This window comes from Lissotriton vulgaris, chromosome 2_1 (assembly GCF_964263255.1).
Source record: "Lissotriton vulgaris chromosome 2_1, aLisVul1.2, whole genome shotgun sequence".
NCBI classification, from domain to species: domain Eukaryota; kingdom Metazoa; phylum Chordata; class Amphibia; order Caudata; family Salamandridae; genus Lissotriton; species Lissotriton vulgaris.
In genome coordinates, this window is record NC_141687.1 from 2,106,876,700 (window position 1) to 2,106,900,483 (window position 23,784).

At 45.4% G+C, this 23,784-nt stretch overlaps 1 protein-coding gene across 5 annotated transcripts in view; it reads right to left on the reverse strand.

Annotated features, from left to right (window-relative positions):
• The window catches only part of ZNF280D (zinc finger protein 280D), a 761,599-nt gene that overhangs the window by 504,741 nt on the left and 233,074 nt on the right, over positions 1 to 23,784 (reverse strand). For all 5 annotated transcript variants that reach the window (XM_086958356.1, XM_086958358.1, XM_086958354.1 and 2 more), the window contains exon 13: positions 7,144 to 7,673. In XM_086958356.1, the coding sequence (XP_086814482.1) occupies positions 7,144 to 7,673 (530 nt within the window). The remainder of the gene's footprint in view (positions 1 to 7,143; positions 7,674 to 23,784) is intronic.

Genomic DNA, 23,784 nt, shown 5'->3' on the forward strand with positions numbered 1-23,784 from the left:
CCTTTAATGATTCGTCTAATTCTTTTTTTTTCTTGGTAATAGCGCAGCCATTTCTTCCTCGAGTCTCCTTTTCTTTTCGTCTTCGAGGGCCCTTTCGGTGTCGGATGCCGGGGTCATCCTTTTCTTTTCGGCGTCCGCGTTTGTTTTCGGCGTCGAGGCCTTTTTGGCGGGTTCGTTGTCATCGACCCTTGGCTTGGAGTCTTGTGCGATCTGCCCTCTTCGGCAACCCTTGGGTGGGTGCTGTGGTGGTTTCTTTTGTTCGAGGCTTACCTTTGATCGCTTTTGTTCCGGGTCGGGGCTGCCGTGGCTGTTTTCGTTTCATGGCCCTTCGGTTCCAACAGATCTTTAGGTCTTACCTTTGCAGTCTCCTTCTTCGACTCCTTTGTTTGAGGTTTATTTTAAGACCAAGATCTTCGCAAAAGGTATGTTTTGCAGGAAAACTATTAATGTTACCCTACAGAGGAAAACAATAATGAAGTTATACAGGCAAGTATACAACTTACAGTTCTAGTCTTCGGAACAAAAAGTCAGCTTGAGGCAAGGGTCAGGTGAATACCAAACATGCACCGCCAGCGGCACAGGGGTGGCCGGGAGCAAGGTCAAAATCGTTTTTTTGACCCAATGTGTTTAATGGAGTTTGGGAGTGTTCGAAGCCTCACTGCTTACAAGTACTTCAATTGTTTGCAGGGGCCAAGCTTTGGGTGTTAGAGCCAGCACAGGGGGGGCCACAATGCAGCAACAAACATATGCCACAAGCGGCACAAGGGCGGCCAGGTGCAGAGTGCAAATACAGCAATTGGACCCCCCTTGCTCTTCAATGAAGAACTTGCTTCAGACAAACAGGTTGTAGGTGTCACACTGGAGGTTGCAGGAGTGAGACCAGCGAAAGCAGAGATAACTTGAGATTTAGGAGTTGTAGGGGCACTGTCAGTTCAGCTCACTAAGGCCCAGCGGCATCAGGTGCAGAAGTTCCTTTAGACGTGAAAGTCTTCTTACCAGAGCTTGTCGCGGTCAGGGAAGACTCTGGATTCAGGTTGCAGCGTCAAAGTCCAGAAGGGGTTAACCAACATTGGACTTGAGGTCAGAATCCCTGAAGAGCCTGTTCTGAGTCAATGGTTCACCTGAGGACCGGCTTGAGGCATCTGGACAGGGTCCGGAGGGCACCAGTGTCCTTTGTGTAGGTTTCTTGGGGACAGAGCAGCTGTCCTCAAGAGTCTGTAGTCTTTGTCGAAGAGCAGGACATCAGGTTCTAGAAGTTGCTGGCTGCAGGCCAGGCGTTGTCTTCTTCACAGGGTCTTTTAAAGCAGGGACAGGCCGGTAGGGCTGGGGCCAAGTCAGTAGTCTTCTTCAGGCTTAATTGCACTGTATTTTATTTGTCCTTTTTATGTCGGCAGGAACTAGTTTCCAAGTCTGGGAAGCCACCTAAATACTAACTTAGGTGGCGTTTTAGGGGAGTAGCAGGTTGTGCAAATGGTTACCTTACCTGGGGTGACTACACCATAGACATCAATCAATCAAGGTTCTTGTACGGCGCGTCTATCACCTGTAAGGGTCTCAAGGCGCTGTGGTGGTGAGGTCTAAGGGGGATTTAGCATTTCAGTCGAAGAGTCCGGGTCTTGAGGTCTTTCCTGGATTGAGGTAATTACAGTGATTTACCTGAGATGCAGAGGTAGGGAGTTTCAGGTCTTTGCAGCAAGGTAAGTGAAGGAACTACCTCAAGCCAAGGTCTTGCAGATCTGTGGGATAGTGGCCAGGGCTTGATGGGTGGCCGGAAAAGTCTGGTCAGTGTGTTGAGTAGCAGCAGGTGGTAGTGGAATTCGTGTACTCTGTTGTGGAGGACTTTGTAGACATGCATGAGTAGCTTGAAGGTGATTTTTTTGTTGATCGGAAGCCAGTGGAAGTCTTTCAGGTGACCGGAGTTATGGCTTCGGCAGGATATGTCCAGGATAAATCTGACGAGGTGTTCTGAAAACGTTGCAATTTCTTTTGGAGTTTTTGGGTAGTGCCTGCATAGAGTGATGGTGTTGTAGTCTAGCTTTCTGCTGACGAGTGCCTGGGTGACTGTTCTCCTGTACTGGGTGGGGATCCATTTAAAGATCTTTTGATGCAGGGCAGAGCGTGTGGAAGCAGGAGGATGATACAGCATTGATTTGGCAGTTCATTGAGTGCAAGGAGTCAAGGAGGATGCAGAGGTTGCATGCATGGTCCGTGGGTGGGGGTGGATTCCAAGTGCTGCTGGCCACAAAGTCGTCCCAAGCAGAGGTTGTGGAGCCCAGGATGAGGATTTCAGTTTTGTTAAGAGTTGAATTTGAGGCAGATCTCCTTCATCCAAGCGACTACTGCCTTCATCCCATCGTGGAAGTTGCTCTTAGCGGCTGTAGGTTTATCGGTGAGGGAGAGAATCAGCTATGTGTCATCGGCGTAGGAGACAATGTGGAGTCTAGTTTCTGATGGCTGCAAGTAGAGCCATGTAGATGTTGAAGAGGGTGGAGGCTCAGAGAGGAGCACTGGGCTACTCCGCAGTTAATCTGTAGGTTCTGAGGAGAAACGGTTGGAGCCTTGCTTGACCTAGTCCTGATTGGAGGGGGTCTCCCCAACTTCAAGGTGGCGTGGACAGAAAGATGTGCTTCACCTTGCCTTCCCCACTTTAGGGGTGGAGTTGGCAGAGTGGTGGGCACACCTCCTATCCTATTCTCTTAAGTTTTTCCAAAGTGAGGGTGATAACCGGGGGTTGCCATCTGCAGCTAGCAGTAGAGGTTGGGGACACATTACAAAGGCAGAAGACCTTTGAAGCTTCCCTCTTGAGTACTGTGTGCCTCCTGGGGGAGGTGGTGGGACATCAACACTCAGGATGTGCATAGTTTCTGGTCCCAGAGAGCAGGGGCTTTCGACCCGTCCAAAAACATGTCTGGTGGTGGCAGGCTGCATACAGCTACCACACTAAGGTTGATAGGTTTTCAGTGGACACTGAGTATAATGGCACAATAAACCCCACACTGGCATCAGTGTGGGCTTATTGAAAGGAGTTGTTGCGTTTCCAGCCCATGTACTCTCTATGGGTTCCCTGGCACTTAAAATTTCCAAGAATGGCCTGAAATATTGTAGAGGATTATCTGCTCATGCCGATATTCCCACACCTGTGGTATAGTGAACCCTGCCTTAGGGGTGACAGGCCAGCTAGAGGGGTGACTTACCTATACTGTAGGCACTGCTAGTTGGCATGGCACATAGGTAGTGGGCCATGCCGACTCATTTTTTGTCTGCACCAGGCCACGCATGCTGCAGTGGCAGTCTACATGGCCTAAGTGAGGGGTCCCTAGGGGACCCTCTCCAAACTCAATACCCTAGTTAACCAGGTCCAATTACTAGGGACTTAAAGAAGTCTGAAATCCAATTGTGGAATAGTTTTTAGGGAAGAAGCACTGGCACAGGGGAACTGGTTGGCAGGGACCCTGTCCACTACAATCAAAACCACATCAATACCAGGCAAAAAGTGGGGATAACCATGTCAAAAAAGGCACTTTTTCACAAAGAGTCCAGCGGGTGCATGCCTCTCCTTACATCTTACTTCTGTTAGCTTACCATAGGACTTATATCTGAAGCCTCTCCGACCTAGGAGTGTAACGTAGCATCCCCCAACAATGATTGTGTAAAAGACTATGCACCTTAGAGATGTAAAAAGCGATTGCTGGCTTACTCACAAAGTGGCATTTGGCTGTGAGGGTTAATGGAAAGAGGGATTTGTAGCTCTCTGCCATGCCTCTCAATGTCCTAGTATCCTAAGGCAGCAGCAGCCGTTTCCTCTCCTAAGGAATTATTCTCCAAAACTAGGATCGACTAAAGCTTTAGTGTTTTTTTTCAATTCATGACTAGGAGTCACTTGAAAGCCAACAGCAGCGGTAGGATTGTGATTGGTGGTTCCTGCGGGACAGAGCAGATCACCTAGGGAGCAATCTTTCTCTCCTACCAAGCACGCCCCAACTTTTACTTAACTTCAGTAGAAAGTGTGAAGTTCTTAAAGTACATGCAAAAATGCAGATATCATGACCGACTACTTTGCAGTCTGAATTTGTTTCTAGGCTCAACCATTACAATATGGCAAGTTGCAGTGTAAGCTTACGGTTTACAAAGATCGATGCTTGATGTTAAGATGAGGATAAAGATGACAAAGTTTGAGCCATGCTGGTTTCAACTGACAGTAGGATTTGTTGTCACCAAAACATGCTTTCGTTTATAAATAAGAGATAAAAACAGTGATCAAATGATACAACTCAGGGATTTAACTAATAATTGGAAGAGATCTTCGCGCCAGAATGCCAAGCCCCCTGCTCTCAGAAGGAGAGTTGATTCCAAAAACTGTGCATGTGGTGTACTTCCTTAAGATCACATATCCAGTTTCCGCTGCAGAGCTCTGATAAGGAATAGCTGCAGCCAGCTACTCAAACGTATGCTGTGAATCTGTCCTATGAAACATAAAGCCAGGTTAAGCTATTTTATGTCGTAGCTAAAGTTTAGGATTGCGCTTAATAATAGCATTGGGGTATTAGGATGACACGGCTCTCTAACGATGTTAGAAACATTAATTTGTTTTTACTGCTTAACTGCTTTTATTCTCTTCTTCTGTGTTGCTATCCAACTTATTTTATGCTTTTACACTAAACTAAATGCCACATTTCCTACTGCCATTTTTGAGTGTGCCATTCGTAAATGATCTATTACTTGATTGCCACTGTATCCCGGAGATCATCTAGAGTGAGAAAAAGTAACCTGAAAATACTGCCTGCAGAAGGTTTCTCTGCGGGGCAGTGTCAGGGATGCAGTCCAACTGCCTTTTTAATTCATTGTTGATGCATTGAACCAAGTCCTTCCATCAGGGGTTAGAAATTCAACCCCTGCTGCTCTATAGACGGCTCCAAGATTTCGTACCAAGAGTGGATGGTCCGCACCAAAAACCTCTCCTACTGTTGTAATCTATGAGAATATGTGTAACGAAATAATGAAATATAGCCTGTAACACAATGTGATAATAACCAACTGTTCGTTGTGGTTTTAACAAATTATTTTCATAATTAATAAGCTTGGCTTTTGGCTTAACGTTTTAGAATAAGCAGACCAGATTTATGGCATGGTACACAATTTTCCAATGCTCCAATCAGGTTTATAGTGTGTTACCATAATCAACTCAGGCTTACAGGCTTTGAGGACAAGCTGTTCAATAAAGCAACCATCAAACCCAGTCATAACATTAGAAAAGTATACAGAATTATAGTTAGCCAAGTAAAATACTCCTTTCTCTTAAAAGAACCTAACAAGGATTTTCATGGAATAAATCTTTTATACCACTGTTTGCCACATGTGATAAACACCAGAGCCACTGTCTGTCACAATAATCTGTAAGAATACATGTAAAAAATTGTTCTCTGTGGGCGTTATTACACAAGTCATAACAATCCACGTGTAAACGCCATTGACTTTAAAACATACTTCTTTCACAGTTAATGAAAGCCCTAGAGCCTTTGTCATAGCATTTCATAAGAAAGAGATCAGGACTAAGTAGCTATGGTGGTAAGCCAATGATGATAGCTATAGGTCTGTTTTATTGAGTATAAGCTGTCCCACCTGCCAAAAAGTGCAATACAAATTCAGCCCAATCAAATCAGGTACTCAGGGGAACTAACTTGTGAATGGAGCCTGGGTCTCTCTCTCTCTCAGTAGTACTGTGAAAGCTCATTATTGCAAAAATTGAACTCTGAAGCCAAATCTAAAAATCCATGTAGATTAGTGGAGCCCCGGGCAACCCATGCTGCTCTCAAACAAACTCCACACCAAAGTCTAAAGTTAATGTTGGAAGGTGAGGGTGCTGGAATACATTCCTGGTAACACTGTACATTATCTAGGACACTTTGACAGCATTATAATAACATGTCCATGCCCCTCGAAGTTCAAGCTCAAGCAGCCATACTGCTGCAGGCTTGGACAACTGGATAAATAAAACAATAACAGCTGCGTGGAGGGGAAGCAGTTTTTGTGTAAGCCACACAACTTCAGTCCTGTCAAAACATTTACTCCTCGCTACCAACAGGTGGATGAAGCCAAAGCCTCTCTCTGTAGTAGTCTTTATTGGGCTGATCACATTATTCTGGTGATAACTGCGCTGCCAAGCCTAAACAAGCATTTGTAATGAAACAGGTCTCGTATTTACGCAAGTTTGAGCTATTGGCTTTGAAAATAACAATGCCTTTTATTTTTGTCTTTGTTTTAAAAAAGGTAAATAAAAGGCATTGTCATTTGAAATGTCAATAGCTTAAACTCAAGTAAGTGCGAGACCTTACCCTCAGTGTAATGATTACACAGTCTTTTGCATCATCCATGAAACAAAGCTACGTGCATGAATCGAATATTGGAGGAGGAGCAGCAACACGACTTCTGGAATCGTATTTTTTCCAAGAAGCCCTCGCATGGCGAGAGCAGTGCATGCGCTGCTCACGTCAGGCGAGACCTAAAAAGGACTTTGGAGGAAGGAGGAACCAAGAAGCAAATGAGGGGAATGAAATGGGGGTGGAGGGAGAGGGGTGACATTTGTAGTAAAAATAAAGGTGGGTGGAGGATGGGAAAAACTTGCACGAGGGGGGAAATAAAACTAAATGGGGTAAGAGAAGTATACAAGGGACAGCGCAATATAGCACCTATGATGTAGTCTGGCAGTGGGAGAAACCAACGATAGAGTGAGCTGCACATGAAGGAGAAAGCTACACTGAGCGCAGGGGCAAGTATTTGGTAGGAGCACATGGACGGAGTTTGAAAACATGCCCTCTAGGTGGATAACCAAATAGAAAATGTGCTCACTACGAGTGAGCACTGCAAGGCTACAATTCATCTATTCAAAACGATTGTAGAGATGCTGTACCAAGGGGAGGGACAAAGAAGAGGAAAGCAGGCCATAGTATGAGAAGCAAGCAAAAGAGAGCAACAATAAAGCCAACTAATGATAAGCAATGGGAGGCCAATACATGTTGACAACAGGTCTTTTGTAACTAGACAGCTTGCACTATTCGGTAGGTGAGACCTTAAAAAGCTCAAAATAGTTATACTTAATATTCTTGATTTAATGTGGTGTGAAAATAGCAAACATAATAACCATACCTTAAATTCTTTAAAGCAGTGTTGACAGTTTTTGTTTTTTTCATGCTGGTGACAGTATTCGTTTTCTTCAGAGTAGGAGGCTGCAATTTTGACTGATTTGCACTGGATTGGGTTTTTAAAGAACCAGCATTTGTTTGCAATTTTGAAGGACCTGTGTTAGGCAGTGGCTTTGTTTGAACTGTGCTTGACTGGGATTTTGACTGGCTTGTTGACTGGGATTTTGACTGGCTTGTTGACTGGGATTTTGACTGGCTTGTTGACTGCGATTTAGACTGACTTGCATTTGGCTGCGATTTTGAAACGTTTGCATTAGTCTGTGATTTCGAACTGCTTGCACTAGGCTGTGACTTAGAATTACTTGCATCAGGTTGTGATTTGGATGTGCTAGCTTTGGCTGCAGCGCTTGCTGGTTTGGAGTTAAGATTCTTAAATTTTGAAGTGGGCTCAAAATGTGAAGAAGAGCTTGTACTTTCAGGAGATGTGGCTGATGATTCAGCGTGCAGAGATCCAACAGTAGCTCGTATTGTAACCTAGAAAATATAACAAACATTTATTTGCATAGGATTCTCCATGTTTAATTGAACCCTACATTTCAAAGCAAAAAGTATATGCCAATTAGGTTTACAGAATTAAGTGCAAAGAAAGAGTTATAGTTCTTATACGATTTATGTTTATCTAAATTTAACTATTACCCAAGTTTTATAACTACACCAAAATGCATCCAATAAAAGAGAATGCAACAGAATCTTTGGCCAAATCAGCAGAGACAACTGTATACATTTCACAAAAGGTTCACAATTGTTCCAAAAAAGTGTACCATACGAAGACACAGATGTTGATTTGATGGATGATACAAATAATGAGCTGTTTTAGAGTTTAGAGAAATAGTGAAAAACTGGATTAAAATGAATTTGCCAGAATAACATTTATTGGTTAAGCACAAAATCCTCAGTTGGTAGAAGGATCATCTTGTTAATTTTACACAATCCAAGCACACACAATTCTTGCACAGCCCCTTCCACCTGCCTATCAGGTTGTACAATTACAAGAACACCTAAAGAGAGCCTGGGCTGGTTTACCCATTTGCGAAGACGGCAACGTGGTTACAGGAAAGACAGCATGATAAGGAAGCAGTAATCAGGATTATGATGAGTGACATGATAGTGTGGTCCAAATTGAAAAATACATACTGCAGGAGCTATCAAACTAGGTCTTGTCTTGCCTTGGAGATGTATAGACTTTCCTATATTAAGTTTCAATTTGCCGTAATAACATGTTAGGGTTTTTAGGGCTCGGCCTACGTCACCACTGCGTCAGCAGTGGGGCGGAGCTCCGAGCCGTATTGTTACGGGGTGCAGAATAGGAAAAATTCCTCAGTGCTCGCGATTTTTCTGTTTTTTTTTCTGGCATCTGCATGCTAATTGGCCCTCGCAGTGCTGTGTTTATGTTAGCCTTCACGCAATAGGCCATCTGGATTAGAGTTTGTCCACTTCCTGCATATTCCGTGTGGTAAAGCGCAGGGGAGTGCAATAAATGGACAATTACGAGCTGTCAGGGTGCCGCGGTAATTGAAGGCAGATGGTGGGAGCGCGTTCACCACTCTCCAGTGAGTTTGGTGGGCGCGCGTTCATCTGCTTTCTTTCATGTGTAAGTGCTGTCCTGGGAAAAACTGGCTTGGGCGAAATAGTTTCCACAGAACAGAAGCAAAACTGGAACCTTGGCGGGATGAAAGGCTGAGTAAAACTTGTAAAGGCTTGGACATGGGGATCTGACATTGCACGGGTGGTAAAAACCTTGACAACCTTTGTTCTGTGTTTGGATTCGGTCGTCAGAGAGTACTTCAAGCCCTATGAAGGATTTTCGGTCTCCGTCATCCAGTTCAGCTACATGGCTCTGCTGTACGTGATTAATGCTCGTTCTGCACATCGCTGATCGAGTCCACAAAGGGCAGGCACATTGTCATGTCAGCGAAGGGATCATTTTCGTTTATTTAATACAATGTTATATAGCGCGATCTTTACTCGAGGGTGACAAAGTGCTTTACATGGGTGCCTGTTGCAAGGTATGAGGACGTAAGATTACACGCGTTGCATGGGGATACTGACAGAGTGGCAAGTTGCATATGGGGTCACACAAGGAAGAGATACGGACTGGTAGAGGTGTTGCGGAGCTATGGGCTCCATCTTTGGCATCTCCGGTTCCTTTTCGTTAATTAGTGACATTTTATAAAGCGCGAACTTTGGCCGAGGGTGCCAGAGCGCTTTACATAAGAGTTTGTTACGTACATGTTACGATTAGACATGTTACGTAAAGGTACAAACTGCAATAGGAATTGTAAAAGAGGTGTTGCGGAGCTCTGGGCTCCCTCTTCGGCATCTCCGGTTTATGTTCGTTTACTCAATGCAATTTATGTTGCGCGGATTTTACCCAAAGGTGTCGGAGCGCTTTACATAAGATACTGTTGCACAGGATTGCAGGCGTAGAAGTTGTAGAGTCGCACAAGGAGGAGATACGGGCAGAGAGAGGTGTGCGGAACCCTGGGTGTTTTCGGTCACGGTTAATGATTCGGCAGTGGGGGAAAGGCTCGTTCACAGAGTGAGTCACTGCCATTTATGTCTATCTGTCGGGCCGAATGATTATTTGTGTGTGGTTGGCTTGTGGGTTTAAAGCTAGCTTTGCATGGCGCGAAGGTTGCCGGTTTGGTTCCCCCTACGGGCATCGAGATGATTGAAATAGATGCGCTCATGGTGGTGGTTACAATCAGAGTTATAAATTGCAAATGTACGAATTGTGAAGTCACACAGGGCGGAGATGCAGACAGAGAGAGGTGTTGCGGAGCTCTGGGCTTCATCTTTGGCATCTCCGGTTCATTTTCATTTACTTGATGCAATTTTGTATAGAGCGAACTTTGCCCAAAGGTGTCGGAGCGCTTTACATGGGAGCCCTCTTGCAAAGCATAGGAACTTAGGAGTTCTGACACTGTTTACTTTGTAAATAGGCTTTTCGCCTGTCATTCTTTTACTGGATGTGTGTTAAGAGACAGGCGCCGGTCCCGGATAAAGTATCCAGGTGGGTTTGTGCACTGTAGCAATGAAGGAACTACATCAAGAGCAGCTGTGTATCTAAGGCACTAAATCAAAGGATGAGGCGGCTGTAGCCCGATTCTGTGCTAGCCTGCATGTCACCGATTCGGTTTCGGGTGCATTACATCTGTAGGACAGTGGCAACTGAGATGAGGTGAGGACGGGCTCATGGCAGACTTTTGGGACATCTGTATGGTTGTAAACCCCGCTGCATTTCACACAGTGCTACTGTCTTATAATCAATGCGGAACTCAATAGTACTGTGTGGTGTAGAGTGACAGTGAGTGCAGAGTGACAGTGAGTGCAGAGTGACAGTGAGTGCAGAGTGAGTGCAGAGACAGTGAGTGCAGAGTGAGTGCAGAGACCGTGAGTGCATAGTGAGTGCAGAGACAGTGAGTGCAGAGTGAGTGCAGAGACAGTGAGTGCAGAATGAGTGCAGAGTGAGTGCAGAGTGAGTGCAGAGTGATTGCAGAGTGAGTGCAGAGTGAGTGCAGAGTGAGTGCAGAGTGAGTGCAGAGTGACTGAGTGCAGAGTGACAGTGAGTGCAAAGTGAGTGCAGAGTGAGTGCAGAGTGAGTGCAGAGTGACAGTGAGTGCAGAGTGAGTGCAGAGTGAAAGGGAGTGCAGAGTGACAGTGAGTGCAGAGTGAGTGCAGAGTGAGTGCAGAGTGACAGTGAGTGCAGAGTGACAGTGAGTGCAGAGTGACAGTGAGTGCAGAGTGACAGTGAGTGCAGAGTGACAGTGAGTGCAGAGTGACAGTGAGTGCAGAGTGACTGAGTGCAGACTGAGTGCAGAGTGACTGAGTGCAGAGTGACAGTGAGTGCAGAGTGAGTGCAGAAACAGTGAGTGCAGAGTGAGTGCAGAGACAGTGAGTGCAGAGTGACAGTGAGTGCAGAGTGAGTGCAGAGACAGTGAGTGCAGAGTGAGTGCAGACTGAGTGCAGAGTGACAGTGAGTGCAGAGTGAGTGAGTGCAGAGTGACAGTGAGTACAGAGTGAGTGCAGAGTGACAGTGAGTGCAGAGTGACATTGAGTGCAGAGTGAGTGCAGAGACAGTGGGTGCAGAGTGAGTGCAGAGTGACAGTGGGTGCAGAGTGAGTGCAGACTGACAGTGAGTGCAGAGTGAGTGCAGACTGACAATGAGTGCAGAGTGAGTGCAGAGAGTGCAGAGTGAGTGCAGAGTGACAGTGAGTGCAGAGTGAGTGCAAAATGACAGTGAGTGCAGAGTGAGTGCAGACTGACAATGAGTGCAGAGTGAGTGCAGAGTGAGTGCAGAGACAGAGAGTGCAGAGTGCAGAGTGACAGTGAGTGCAGACTGACAGTGAGTGCAGACTGACAGTGAGTGCAGAGTGCAGAGTGCAGAGTGAGTGCAGAGACAGTGAGTGCCGACAGTGAGTGCAGACAGTGAGTGCAGAGTGACAGTGAGTGTAGACTGACAGTGAGTGCAGAGTGAGTGCAGAGACAGTGAGTGCAGAGTGACAGTGAGTGCAGAGTGACAGTGAGTGCAGAGTGACAGTGAGTGTACCATGCCTACAACCCACTGCCCTGGCATAGATCAGCCGCCCATCTAGCTGGGTGCACTATACCAGTGGTGAGGGTACAGGTACTTGAGCCCTGTACCCCTATAGTGTCGAAGCCAATTCTTATACATTTTAAGTGCAGTAATGCCAGTAAGAGTATATATTGCTGGGAGTTTCTCATTACAAACGCCAAGCTACCAAAATGGCTTCACTGAGAAATTGGGAAGTTTGGTATAAAACTTCTCTGCACATAACGAAAAATGCACCCAGAGCGCATCTTAACGATGTCCCCTGAAAAACGACCTAACATTAGTGTCCAGGGTGAGTGGCTGTTCACCAGCTGCCACCACAAGATATGTTTCTGGACCCGTGTCGAGAGCCTGCTGCTCTAGGGGATCTGAAACAATGGACAACCTGGGACAAGGTGCCAAGCCTCTTCCCCCAGATTGGGCAGTATCCACGGAGGGGAATCTTCAAAGGCTTGACCGTCTTTGTGAGCTTCCACAGACCTTTAGCTGCTTCCAGCAACTGGCCCATACCAGTTCAGACCCCAACTTAGGGCTTGAGAATCAGCAGGAAAACAAAGTGAGGAAGGGAGGTGTGCCCACCTTTACCAACCCCACCCCTCAGGTTCGAGAGGCGAGGTGAAGCACAACTCTGAGTCCCCACCATCTTGCAGATGGGGGACCCAGTCAAACAGAGTGAGGCATGTGCCCTCCTCCCACTGTAGAGTGGCAAAATAGGGGTTGTACCCAACCCAAGGAAGGGACCCATTGGTAGCAAACTTTACTTACCTCCAACGACCCTAAATCTAGTATTTAGGGGGACCCTGAACCTTGCCTCCTCAGACAAGAACCGACTAAGAAGAAAAGAAGAAGTAGGACCAAAGAAGCCATGCTAAAGTTAAGGAGAGGAGGATGCCACAAACGTGGTCCCAGCCCTACTGGTCTGTCCCCACTTCGAACCTGCAGAAGCAAAATCGCTGTGTCTCCTGCAGCCAGCAGCCTCAAGAACCTGAAGGACCTGCCCTGCCTTCCACCCCAAAGACTTTGTCTCCCGAGAACTCCGGATTTGTTCACCCACAGACCCTGGCTCCAGCCAAAAATGCGAGTCTGCACCACTCTGCATGCAAAGCTCACGGCCCGAGTTTGAGTGGCCCACACCACAATGAGGTCTCCCCGGCAATCCCGACTGGAGACATGTGCCGGGCTTGGCTTGGTTCTAGAAATAAAATAACTTAAATATTTTTATACAAACAAAATGAGTCTAAGTTCAGTCCTTGAGTGTTTAAAACGAATGCTTAACATTAACCTCTGGTAAAGCCTTACTTCTCGCCCACACTACCACACATGTAATGTAAGGGCTATCTACTTTTATCTCTGCCTACCTTTGGGGTTCAACTGGACTCTGTGCACACTACACCTCATTTTGGTATAGTATATACAGAGCCAGCTTCCTACAAGAGTGTAAAAAACTTCCTCTTTTTTCAGTAAGGGCACAGCACTGAACCATGCATTAAAATATGTGCACTGGTAATTGTCATTTAGTTTGATAACTTTTCTCTGGCCCCTGGGACAGCAAGTTATGACTTGGGAGCATCATGTGAGGATTCTATTTAGCACTGCTGTTTCAGCATCACAATACTGGTAATTACCACTGAAATAGTAAATGTATTCCATTTAGGCACTTTACTTGGTCAAGATCAGGATAGGAAGGTGAGCTATACTGGTGGAGGGACTTAAAAAGTCATAAGACTTATTCACAAGGACAAAGTCCATCATTCTTAACATTAATGTGCACTCAGCTATTTATTGAGTAATAATAATAATAATAATAATAATTATAATAATTGATTGATAAAGCGCCTGGATACACGGAAACAGTTTACGGAGGCAAGAACGATAACGAATAGCAGATGTGTGATGGGAGGCATAGAGGATGTACGGATTGGGGGAGAAGAATAGTAAAGTCTTCAGTTTGCTTCTGTAGATTTTCTCAGAGGGTTCTGCTCTTAGATATGGTGGTAGAGAATTCCAGGTTTCCGAAGCTATAAAGGAAAGAGAGTGTGCCTTTAGTCTGGCTCAATATGCCCGGGACACCCATGCTAGCTTAACTGTGGAAGATCTAAGATCACGAGAAGGAGCATACGGTTGGTTAAAAGATAGGAGATATTTGGGACCTTGCTGGGATAGAATTTTGCGATAGAAGCACATGGCTTTGACATGGATTCTTTTGCCACTGAAAGCCAGCGGTGTTGGGCCAAAGCCGCTGCACCAGAAGATCTTCTAGGAAGACAGTACCAGGCAAGCCGCTGCATTTTGTACACTTGAAGCTTATTCAAGTTGCCCTTGGTGGCTCACAGATGTAGGACGCTGCAGTAATCAAGTTGTGATGGTACTAGGGCATGAACAATAGTTATTATTTAAAACTATTGGGCTCTGTTGTTTTAATCTTGACCCTAGCACCATACCCAATAAATTCGTTTTTGGTTCTTTGAGTCAATTTTATATTCACTTGCACTTTTTTCACCTGCACTGCACTCCATTGGCATCACCAGTGAAACACTGTGGGCTAAGACTATATCTACAGAATCCATCTTTTGCACCAACATTGGATGCCTTGACTAAGATCTGGATTCATGATACATCTCCCACGTGACGATACTCCACCAAATGGGTGGGCTGATGGGATTTTTTCTAGCTCAGTGTTTTCACTTAAGTGTCACTAATGGACTCTAGGTTCTAGGCTCTACATGGCACACAAGCATCGATTTGGGACCAGGCTACTTTCTTGTTGTTTTTCTACATGAACAATAGTTTCCCTGACTCCAGCAGGAGTAGATCCAGGATTTTTCAAAGGGTCTTTGGAATGCCAAAACATTTCCCAGCGACACCGCTGATCTGGTTTTCAAAGGTGAGTTCAAACCACACTCCCAGGTTTTTGACATAATTTGGGTTCCATGAGCTGGCCTAAGCTGTCCGGCTACTAGGCCTAAGTCCAGGTCAAGGGGGCTCTACTCACTCAAGATTTCTGTTTTATTGGCATTTAATTTCAGACAGCTGTCCGCCATTCAGGTGGCGACCTCAGATAGGCAGGATTTAAATTGATTCGCTGAAGCAGCTTCAGACAGAGAGCGTGATAATTAATTGAGTGTCGTCAGCATACAACACTAATTACACCGTGTGTCTGTCATTGATCTCTGCTTAGGGGCGGGTGTATATATTAAAACAAGCATTGGAAATGCAATAGCTCTCGCATTAGGAAAGTTGGAGCTATTGGTCTTATAAATGATTTTTTTTTATTTATGTGTTGTTTTTTAAATAGCTAAGTTAATAGCTTTGTCATTTACAATGCCAATAGTTATAACTTTCGCAAATGTGACACCTATAGCATTTGTAATGCAACATGTTTTGTATTTACGTGACTTAGATGTATTGATATTACAAATAACAATGGCTTTTAATTTTTTTAAATAATTAATACTTAAATAATTTATTTAATTTGTAATGTCAATAGCTTAAACTTTTGTAAATAACTTTTGTGAAGATAATGTTCAGTGTTTTTTATTGCAACAAAAATCCAAGAACAGAAGTGAAATATTAACATATTTTTGTGATTTGTAATAAAGCTTGAAAGCTTGAAAACAGCTTGAAACATTGAAAGAACATATTTGAACCAGTGATGCTGTGGTGGTGCTGAGTGATGCTGTGGTTGCGCTGAGTGATGCTGTGGTTGCGCTGAGTGATGCTGTGGTTACGCTGAGTGATGCTGTGGTTGCGCTGAGTGATGCTGTGGTGGTGCTGAGTGATGCTGTGGTGTTGCTGAGTGGGAATGGGGAGAGGGAGAAAAAGGAGAGCAGGGAGAGGGAGAGAGGAGAGAGAGGGAGAGAGGGGGAGAGAGAGGAGAGAGGGGGAGAGAGAGGAGAGAGAGACGGAGACGGGGAGAGAGGCGGAGACGGGGAGAGAGGAGAGGGAAGAGATGGAAAGGGAGATAGGGAGAGGGGAGATAGGGAGAGGGGAGATAGGGAGAGGGGAGATAGGGAGAGGGAAGTGAGGGAGAGGGAGAGAGGGGAAGGGAGAGAGGGAAAGGGAGAGAGGGGAAGGGAGAGAGGGAAAGGGAGAGAGGGAAAGGGAGAGAGGAAAAGGGAGAGAGGGAAAGGGAGAGAGGGCAAGGGAGAGAGGGCAAGGGAGAGAGGGCAAGGGAGAGAGGGCAAGGGAGAGAGGGAAAGGGAGAGAGGGAAAGGGAGAGAGGGTAGAGGGAGAGAGGGAGGGTAAGAAGAGAGGGGGAGGACGAGAGCGAAGGACGGAGGGCAGAGAGGGGAGGGAGAGAGAGAGAGAGAGAGAGAGAGGAGAGCAAGCAGAGGGGGAGATGGGGAGGGGGAGAAAAGAGCAGGGGGAAGGTAAAGAGGGAGAGAGGAAAGAGGGAGAGAGGAGAGAGAGGGGGAGAGAGGAGAGAGAGAAGGAGAGGGTGAGAGAGGAGAGAGGAAAGTGAGGGAAAGGGAGAGCGGTAGACGGAGAGAGGGAGAGTGAGAGAGTGAGGAGGAAGAGAGAGGGAGGACGAGAGGGAAGGAGGGAGAGGAGAGGGAGTGGAGTGAGAGAGGGAGAGAGAGAGAGAGAGAGCAGGGAGAGGGATAGAGGAGGAGAGAGTGAGAACCATGTTATCGACTCCAGCACCATGAAATACCAGGAAGGCACGTTTGGTTTAGGAGCTTGATGCATAGTAAAAAAAAAAATTCACAGACGCATTACTCCACTTTAAGGAAGCAACACTTCCAACATTATGTAATTGCCCCTCTGTTAATCAGAGGACTGGAGTTAAGATGTCCCTGAAATAGGCCATACACCAAGTGAAAAAGAGGCCTAGATCGTGAAAAAGTGGGATCACTGGTCACCGTAGCATGTAATCGACCTCAGCAGCATGAAATCTTGAATTGCACGTTTTTGAATGTTCGGCCAAATGGTGGGGCCCATGAAGGACTGCTGTCCCTTGATAGAAGCCCTTTGAAATGCACACATAGGTGATCTGCTGGTTGTGTCCCCGGGAAGCGTGGAAGGCAGAGTCGGGTCATCCAAAGCCAATAGCAGCGGGCTCCGGGAGAGAAGGTGGATGGATGAGAACATGAAACGGGGAGGTGTTGCGAGAAGGGCTAAGGAATGAGCAGATGGTCCTGTTTATGACCAGCGGAGCGCCGTGCTTCAAGAGCCTGGGGAAGGGGGGGGGTGGAGCGAGGGGAGGGATAGCTTATGGGGTGTGAGTGAGGCCAAGCGCACGCCTGGTTTTCAATACTATTTACTGTTCTGGCCACCTTAACACACTTAACAGCATGGATAGTGGTGAAATGACGTTATTGGAACAGGGAGCAGATAGCTCTCTTCAGATCAGGAACATTCTGGCCATAGCTAATTTATTCTGACATGGGACCGTGGTGTTTCCTGGGGTCAGCTGGATCTCAACGGCCTCGAGTAGACCACCAAAGGCTGGCATGCATAACATTCCAAGCCTAGAACATTGTGGTCTGGCTTAAAGATGTATCTTTCGACAACAAATGAAGGTATTGGCCAGCGTGTAGGTATTCCTTCCCAGCCCGTGTGCCTTATACAAAAGTCAAATAAAATATAGCCTTATAAATGCTTGGTAAAAATGCTTCTTAAACAAACGTAATAACAACACAACTCTCCCAAAACATCCCACGTGAGTGTGGTTAGCAAATTACTGTCACTTGGATACAGTCTAACGCAGCCCAGGCTTTCCTTTTGGTAATCAATACTATCTAATCAGATAACACAAGGACACGACGTTCAGAATTCCCGATTACATAAAGTGAAATGCGGGGTATGGACATGTTGCGTCCAGTAGAAATGGTGGTCACTCTACTCATGGGTATTTCATGGCGTTAAACAGCAGAAAAGTCATTTGAACCGAAAGGGAAATATTGTTACTCTAAAACGGCCATGCTGATTTTTTTTTTAAAGAGCCAGATAAATAAAGGAGGCGGGGCAGAGTGACGAAGTGTATTTGACATAGAAGATAGACTAATAAAGCAAGCGAGTTCGAGCTATGTACGTTTCGCCATTTAAAGACTGCAACATTTCCACATTCAATTATAGAAAGATAGAGGTATAGTGCTGCTAGGAAAAAGAAGACCAACAGATCTTGTTTCGGTTGCAAATTGTGTTAATGAGTAAACATTAAGTAAACATCACTCATAGAATATTGTATTGTGTATATTGAGTTTGCATGACGTTAAAACGCAAGGCTATGGCGCGTTTTCACAAAAAATAAAACGCAACGTTGTTACATGTTTGCAAACGTACCGCCTTTCCTCACTAGCTGCCGGGGTTTGCTAAAGAGCTTATAGCCATCTCTCATGCTTCCGACGTCATCGAGTGAGCCGTTGCGCGCCCTGGATTTGAAATGCTTTTGGACTGGCGACTGTGATTGAAACGAAACCGAAGATAGGTGGATCAGTGCAGCATGTACGCGAGGCCGTGGGCAACGGGAAATTACGCAGCTATGTACGTTTCGCCATTTAAAGACTGCAACATTTCCACGTTCAATTATAGAAAGGTAGAGGTATAGTGCTGCTAGGAAAACAAGACGCAGGGCATTGCTGTGGGGAGGGGTGGGAGAAATGCGACACGGCCTTAGCAGGGGGCGGACCGGGGAGAGCGGCGATGGGGGAAGAGACACAGCCGTAGTGTGAAGCAGCAGGGGCCTTTGAAGTGAAGCTAAGCTTCACTTCAAAGGTGTGGGAGGAGTGCTGCTGGGGAACAGATGGCGATTTGATGATGTGCATGCGCATTTTAGGTCAATGCGCTTGCGCATTGATCTAAAAATGCACGGGCTCAGCATCAAATCGCCAGTCAATCGCCAGTCTAGGTAAACCTTATTTAAGCCCCTATAGTCTCGCTCAATGCGCATGCGCATTGAGAGGCGAGACCTAAAGAATGGGGCTAACAACAGAGCCCTGCGGGACTCCCTGTGGCAGAGTAAGAAACTCAGATGCACAAGGTTTTTGGGTAACCTGGAAGGTTCGATCATGAATAAAGGAAGTAAACCATTTAAGCGCACTGCATCCAACCCCGCACTCCCCTAGCCTCTGTACCAAGAGGACATGGGAGACTGTGTCGAAAGCCGGGCTCAGGTCAAGCAATATCAGGGACGAGGTCTGACCTTCGTCAGTGCTCTGTTTCAGAATGATTAGCCCTGAACCCAGATTGGAAGGAATGTAGCAGGTCATTGGATTCAATGAAGCTAGGTAGCAGATTATTCACATGTTTTTTGAGGATTCTTACACAGAATGGCATAAGAGAGGTGGGGCTAAGGTTTTCAAGGCTAGAAGGATCTAGAGGGAGTTTTTTTAATGTATGGGTGCATTGAAGCGTGCTACCATTTCTTGGGCACTAGACCTAAGTTGAGGGACATGGTATCAGTTTTTTAGGATGAGGAAGAAAAGCTGCTGAATCTAAGAGAAGAATGTTGTGCGGGGCTGGGTCCAGAGGGGAGCCAGACTTGATTTGCAGGATGAGAGTATGTATTTCATCAAGGGCGAGGGACGGCAAGACTGACCAGCCCACCGGGGTTGACCATGACTGGTGGAGAACCTGCCTTCTGGGTTTAGATGGGAAAGGGGTCTTAGAACTTGGCCAATTTCAAGAAAAAGAAGGTGGCTAGGTTATTGGAATTTTCCATGGAAGGAGCGGCAGTAGTAGACCCGTTCGAGAGAGGATAATGATTTAAGTATGGAGAAGAGTTCTTTAGATGGTTTAACTGCAGAGTTGATTTTCTGAACATAGAACTTTCTTTTCGAGTTTCTGATGAGCTTGTGAAACTGCTTTAGCGCTAGTTTATGGCGAGAGTGGCTGGTTGGACTACAATCTTTTTTCCAGTCACGTTTAAGGCACTTGCAGCATTTCTTGGCTGCTGCTAAGTGCTCATAGTACCAAGGCACAGAGGGAAGGGTTCTAGAATTCAGTTTGGGAGCTAGGGGGTCTATACCGTCTAAGTGTGTGCCATGCGTCTCTCCTATATTAGGATTAGAAGCAGCTAGGGCAGCTGTGAAGGTCTCAGAGTTGACCTTGGCCCATTTCTTAGAAATGACAGATTGGCCCTTGCATTCGTAGTTGGAAGGTTTAGATAGAGGAAAGGAATAGGGGATCAAATAGTGATAAGGGAAGCGTTTCCACTGAAAGAGACGGAAAGTTGGAAAAAATGGGATCCAACGTGAGCTCTTTGACATCATGGGTCTGGACACAAGTTGGTGCAGACGGATGGTTTCTAGGTCACTAGTTAAAGAGGTCACTCCTGGGCAAGATCTATCTTCAAAATAAAGGTTGAGATCACACAAGACTATCAGCTTATTGTGGCGTCGAGCCAACTGGGTGATGATATCTGCTAAGGTCGAGGTAGATTTCATGGCCAATCCAGGGGGATGATAAATTAGAAGTCCAGTTAGAGTGCTGCTACTTGAAAGCGCTAGCGAAAAATGTGCTGCCTCACATCCGTCTGTCTCCACCTCACTGAAGGTGCACTTAAAGGCGAGTTTAAAAAAAATTGCCATGCCTCCATCACGCTGGGACGAGCAATCGCATCCACCTATCCCACAGCCAGTCGGCAATGCATCTAAGATATAGGGTGCTGAGGTTTTCAGAAAGCCAAGTTTCCGTGAGGAATTGGGCATCTTGGTGCATGTTGCTCAAGATATCAAAAACTTCTGGTTTAGGTTTAGATAAAGAGCTGCAATTAATCGAGAGACAACAAAAGTGTCTAGTGAGAGTCAGACTTCGGATCTCAAGTTATACTTATATTTAGCTCTAGGGTGAAGCCACATTAATGGCATTTGGAGTGGGAGCCATCAACCTGCATAGAATTCACGCAGTCCCTCAGTGGTGCTGGTGCTAAGTTGCTGAGTTTGAGGGCAGAGTAGTGAACTCTTTGTGGGGAAGTCAAATGGGCAGGGTTTCAGGCCTCAGGCCCTGGATAGCCCCAGATGGGCTTGCCATCGGTGCGCCAGCGCCACGTCAGCACATCATCCATAATAAACAGAACTAAATCAAAACACTTAAAACTATTATCTTTAATGATAGAGATACAGTGCTAGTAGCTTTTGTGGTCAATATACAACTGAACATAGTTTTCTTAATGCTAGCATTCTAATTTACAACAGAGGTGATAAGGCCAATGTTATTAGATAAGCTGTGGATTGGTCAGCTCTGAAATCTCCAGGAGTGCTTGGGTCTCTAGGTCTTAGTGGAAGCAAAACTCTAGGTAAAATGAATACTTGGTTAGAATTGCTTAGTCTTTCACTGAGTTTTGAGCTGTCTCAGTTGCTGAGACAACTAAAGTTATAAGCATGGTTAATTCTGGGTCACCAGATAAAACTGTCGAAGAATCATGGCCAATTGCCACACAATCCTCGGACAACTGCACGGCAGATAAACAAAGTATTCTCCAACCTGCCATATTTAGAGAATTAGGGAAAACAAAGAATTAATGGAAGTCTTGTTAATATCCCGGTCTCAACCAATAGATAGGTGGCCACCTATGCCCTATTTAATTTACTTACTGAAGGGAAGGTGCCAGGAATTCTTTAAGTGATCATATGATTCTTTGCTTAAAATGGCTTTTCATCAAACAAGATCTGTTCAAGAATCTGAGAGGCAGAACAGATCACAAAGACAAGAGTCTGGGTGATACAGAATTCTAAAGCTACACTTTTGGCAAATGAATGCTTAACCGCTTTTAAAGATAAATCGCAGCAAACCGCAGAGAACATTATTAAAGAGAAGTTTCAACTTTGCCTTTTGATTAGTCTCTCCATAGTATGCAGACAAGAAATCCTCAGTGAAAAAGATTAAACTTTTGTGAATCTATAGAACAGATTGTACTCTTTCTATGGAATTGAAATAATTGACACAAAGACAATTTCAAGCTCCTTTAGCGTGGAGAGCAACCTAATTAAAACACTAAAGAAGGTCCCTAAAGAAACAGATTTAAAAAGAAGCAAAAGCAACTTGTTGGCCTGCGGCATGATTTGTCGGTTGCACCCAGAGATAAAAACTCGAAATTCTTCTGGCAAGTTATCGCTAGTAAGCATGGGCGGAAAATCCGTTCCGCTCGCGGATTTTGTGGATTTTCGGTAAATTCGTAATCCGCAAACTCTTGCGAATTTACCGAAAATCCGCAAATTCGCACGCAGCGGATTTTTTTTCTTGGTGATACAATATTGCGGCGTGCGGCGTTCACTTACCGTCATTCAGCGTTTGCAGAGTTGTTTTTCGCAATATTTTGCGAGTGCTGCGCCATTTTGGATCTTGCTGCGGGATCCCGCTGGAGTTTGGAGACGCATCGCGAGAGTTCGCAATTGCGAACATGTAGGTGCGGCGGGCAGCAACAATCTCGCACTCGGGAAATTACAAAATTTGCAATTCTGCACAAGAAATCCACTAGCAAGCAGCATAGACCTTCTGAAAATAATGATTTTTATCAGAATAACTCCTCAGGTTGACATTTGCCTGCACTTTTTTGGATTTGAGGCCTTTTGACTTTCTTTGGATCACTTTTGGATTAGAAATCAACTTTCATAAGTTTGTTTGGGGCATTACAGATTCTGTTCTGCAGGAAAACGAGTTTTGCAAAACTGAAAGCACTCAGCAGGTGCAAAAGTTCACTCATCATTAGTAACCATTCCCTGTAGTACTTCCTGAGGGCCCCCTCCAGAGTTCAGTTGCCTATGTTTGTTTGGGGCATTACAGTTGCTGTTCTGCAGAAAAACGAGTTTTGCAAAACTGAAAGCACTCAGCAGGTGCAAAAGTTCAAACTCATCATTAGTAATAGTAACCATTCCCTGTAGTGCTTCCTGACTGGGGCCCCTCCAGAGTTCAGTTGCTAGTTGCAACAATTCTATGACCCTGCTCTGACCCTCACAGCAGGCTCATATTATAGCTACAAGTAGGCCACAAAGGTCCTGGAAAAGAAATTGCACTGCAACAGAAAACAAATTACAGATAAGGAAGCAGGTGCCAGACTGGAATTTTAAAACAGTGACACATTAATAAATCAACCCCAAATTAATTCAAGTCAGTTGAAGCAGGGCAGGTGTGCTTGCTTTTCCCCCCCATAATCTTCAGTGATGATGAACCAGAGGGTGGCATTGATGTACCAGAGGGTGGCATGGGTGAAACAGAGGGTGGCATGGGTGAAACAGAGGGTGGCAGTGGTGAAACAGAGGGTGCTGGGAACCTGTGATGATGAACCAGACGTAGAAACAACATAGTTGCGACCGTTGCGAGCCAACAAGTAAGTTCGCAATTGCGAACTGGTACAAAACCCTCGCGAACTGGCAGAAACCCTTGCGAACACAAAAAAAAATCTGCAAAGAGCGAGAATTCGCGGATTGCGAGTTCGCAAATACGCAAATTCGCAAACGCCAGATTCGCAAAATTCGCCCATGCTTAATAGCTAGTACAAATATGCAAACAGTTGACTTCACGCTGCAGACATGGGTAGACTTCCTTGGAACACTATATAGAGACTCTTCTTCCACCTCAAGAATCACAGTTTATATGACACAGTTTAAAAAATATATTTAAAAAAAAATTATTACGCTACCAATACAGGAGTACAAGAGTTCTGATATGCTTAACCACTGTAATTAGTAGTCTGGTTATCCATTACAAGTGTTTTTCCTGACATCCACAATACATGTGAAAAAACGCCTTCAACAAAAAATAAGGCTCTTCGGAAGCAACAGTAAGCATCACAGAATATTGCTGACCCATAATGCACCCTAAGTACTACTTAAAACAGTCACAAATTGAGACAGACTCCATATCCTGTTGGAAGGGGCTAGTGGGAGGACTGAGTCCCAGATCAAACTACATTCTCATCGCACTATCCTCACGATTGAGAAAGCCACAATGTGGTAATTGTACACAACCCCTGCTTATTGAAAAAAATCATCTCCTCTCTATTGGGGGCGGGGAGAGGATTCTCATATGTGTTGGCATGCAAAGCCAACAGGACAGAGTCCCATTCAGTTC